Source organism: Psittacula echo (assembly GCF_963264785.1).
Source record: "Psittacula echo genome assembly, chromosome: 25".
Lineage (NCBI taxonomy): Eukaryota > Metazoa > Chordata > Aves > Psittaciformes > Psittacidae > Psittacula > Psittacula echo.
The window spans coordinates 4,370,288-4,373,417 of record NC_137760.1 but is presented as its reverse complement, the minus strand read 5'-3'; the positions used below and the strand labels follow the sequence as shown (position 1 = coordinate 4,373,417).

The following is a 3,130-nucleotide window of genomic DNA, read 5'->3' as shown; positions in this document are numbered from 1 at the left end:
TGTTAATGGGAAGTGAACAAAACATTAAGGAACTTCACAGTAAATTCAGGGAAACCTTGTCATTATTATTGCTTCTGTGCAAACATTTCTACTGCTGGAGAAAGAGAAGGATCAGACGCGCAGTGTGTCTTTAGAGCGTTCCCTGAAGGACCTGCTGCACCCATCCAGTGCACTGAGTGATCCATGATCAGCAGCTGATGGGTCTCCAGCACCTCCATCCCAGCCCTGCCAGGGCTCAGCCTTTAAGGGAACCAGTCTGGAAAGGCAAAGGCTGGTAAACCCCGAGTCCATGGTCTCGAGTCGCAGCCAGGCATGCGGGATGGGTCAGGACCATCGTGCGGGTTCATGCAGTGCCCCCACGGCCGCCGGGAGCTGCCATCCCTTTGGAGCCTGCAGCACCATCCGCACCGCTGCTGCTGCTGCGTGCGCGGTGGCTGCAGCCCTGCTGTCACATCCCCTGTCCCGCAGCAGCTTGCGTGCGTGATGGGAGCTCACAAACAGTCCCGTCCTGAAGCGTTCTCCTCCATTTCTGGCTCAGTGGACTTTAATGGAGTACTTCCGAAGCGTCAGGAACTGCAGCAGCTTGTCTTTCCTCCTCTGCTTTAGCGCCATCAGCGCTCTCGTTTTCTCCTCCAAGTCCTGGTCGGTGGCGAGGATGATCTTGGCTCTTTCCTCTGCCTTCTTGTCCCCAGAATTCCTGAAGAGTTTCTGCAGGGACTCTTGGTTGACGCTTTCGAAGATGTTGGCCACGGCTTTCTTGCGCAGGGCTGTGTCGAAGCGGTACCCGTGCACCGAGGGGCTCACGCGCAGGGATGTGGACATGGCTGCGGCTCTGGGGCTTCTCTTCGCTTTCATCTACGTGGGGTGCAGCCGGGTTTGCTCCCGGTTGGGTCGCTCGGTGGATCCGAGCCGTGCTGGCTCCCAGGACCTGTATTTAAAGGCAGGAGGGAGGAAAAAGCCCGAGGCTCAAGTTACAGCGATGAGCTCACGCTGATGTCAACACCGGATGGTCACAGGCGAGTTTAACAGTTGAAGTGCCAACTTGCCGCTGTCCTGCAGCCAAGGGGAAAACACTCCTGGAGCGTTCCGCAACGGGAATGGTTTTTCCTTTGAGCAGCGTTTGTGCAGCTTCAAACTGAGGGACTCATTCAGAACACGCTCTGCTCCCGGCCCTTTTGCCTTCAGGATACATCATAAACAGTTAAAACTCTTGCAGCACTAACAAGAGGTGATAGCTGCGAGCCAGTGCACGCAGATGAGCGCTTGTCTGTGTCTCTGTCTACACAGCAGAACAAAACCTGCTTAGGCCCAGGCACGGGATGCTTTCTGCTGCTTCCCAGATGATGCAGCTCCTGTTCAGTGCTGTATTGTCTAATTGGCAAGGGGTGTATTGGGGGCAGCAGATCCACAATGTCCTCTGAGATGACTTCCCGGGATGTCACACCCCACATGGCCATGCTCTCAATGGGGTAAATCTCTGCACCAAGTCCTTCTCCTGCCTTGGATATCCGTTGCCTTCAGTTTCCATCTCACTGATGCAGCTCCTCTGCTCCCATAGAGTTAGTGCTCTCCACACCACCCTTGCCCAGTGCCAAGCTCTCGGGCTGGGAGGTCTCACTCTTAATATGGATTAGTTTTAGGGGTTGGACTTGATGGTCCCTCTGGGTCCCTTCCAACCCGGGATCTCCATGATGCCCACTCATTGAGGATATGGGCTGGCTCTGACTGTGCAAAGCCTGGGCACGTAATACCAGGAATCTGGTATTACGGGGCACAGCTAAATCTGGCCCAGAAGAGCAGTGGGTTCAAAAGCCACTTGAAGCCAGGGATCCGGGATAAGTGTATTAGGGTTGTTGGCTTAAAAGCAGCCGGATGCTGCAGAGGCACTCTTTGGAAACCGGCTGCTTGTTTATTGGTGGTGGTGGTGACCCTGTTACTCATCCTCAGCGAGGAACTCCAGAAATAGCCTCTGCCCCACAGCGCAGGGGGTTCCCTTCTATACAGGGAGCTGTGGGGTGATCTCTGACTGCAGCGATGAGCAGACCCCATGTAACATCACCCAGGTGGTGGAATTTCTTCTGTTTGTGCTGGCTGTTGCATGCTTTAGTGCATAAACAACCCCATTGCAAACCCCTGCGATTCTCCTCCTGCCAGAAAGACTGAAAAGCCTCTCAGTTTGCTGTAGTCTTGCCGTATTTGTGTGGATTACCATCAGTTGCTGTTTGCTCAGTATTTGCAGGGCTGGTAAATCCACCCGGAAAATGGGATCCTTTTGATGTGGCTCTGGGAAAGAGCCTCGTGGTTAACCTGAAATATAAGGGGGAGCAGTAGGAAGGAAGGACCGTGCTCATTGTGGTCCTCTGCTGCAAAGTGCTGCCTGGAGCACGGTGGGAAGGGAAGGCCTGCCTGTAAAAGTGGCTGCAGAAATGCTGGATGGACTTTGCTTCGCCGGGCAGATGATGCCATTTCTGAGTGTTTAGGGCAAAAAATAATGCCAGAAGATGGCCTTCGTACCAGCATTCCAGTATCTGAAAGGGGCTACAAGGATGCTGCAGAGGGACTCTGCATCAGGGACTGGATAGGACAAGGGGTGATGGGTTCAGACTGAAACAGGGGAAGCTCAGGTTGGAGATAAAGAAGATCTTTACTTAAATGCTCCATCCCTGGCAGTGTTCAAGGCCAGGCTGGACACAACCTTGGGTGACATGGTCGAGTGCGACGCATCCCTGCCCATGGCAGGGGGTTGCAACTGGATGCTCTTAAGCTCCTTTCCAGCCCAACCCATTCCATGACTCGATGATTCGAAGATCAGCCGTGATGTTGCGGCTGCAGAAACCGAGTCCTTCTTTGTTTCCCCTGGTTGCAACCCAGAGCTGAGGCACTTTAACAGGCGCCTGCTCCCCACCGCTCCCGCTGCCCATGGGATCGTTCTGCGGGTATTTGCAGAGGGAGGCACGACTGAGAGCATAAATTAGCAATACATGTGGAAGGCATGAGCTCACGAGAGGATCTGCCATGGAAACCGAGGCGAAAGCCGATGCACTGGGAGGAAGACATCAGAAAGTTGCCAAGATGAAGCACGTGTGTTCTCGTGAGCTCATCTCGCGCCGAGCGGTGACAAATGCCTTTG

At 54.1% G+C, this 3,130-nt stretch overlaps 1 protein-coding gene across 1 annotated transcript; it reads right to left on the bottom strand.

Moving 5' to 3' along the window:
• Positions 1-534: 534 nt before the first annotated feature.
• On the bottom strand, positions 535-861 carry TCIM (transcriptional and immune response regulator; the record flags this gene model as incomplete). The annotated part of the gene is made up of 1 exon (XM_080634563.1): positions 535-861. The coding sequence occupies exon 1, from the start codon at positions 853-855 to the stop codon at positions 535-537; it is 321 nt and encodes a 106-aa protein (XP_080490689.1). The 5' UTR covers positions 856-861.
• Between the last annotated feature and the right edge of the window lie 2,269 nt (positions 862-3,130).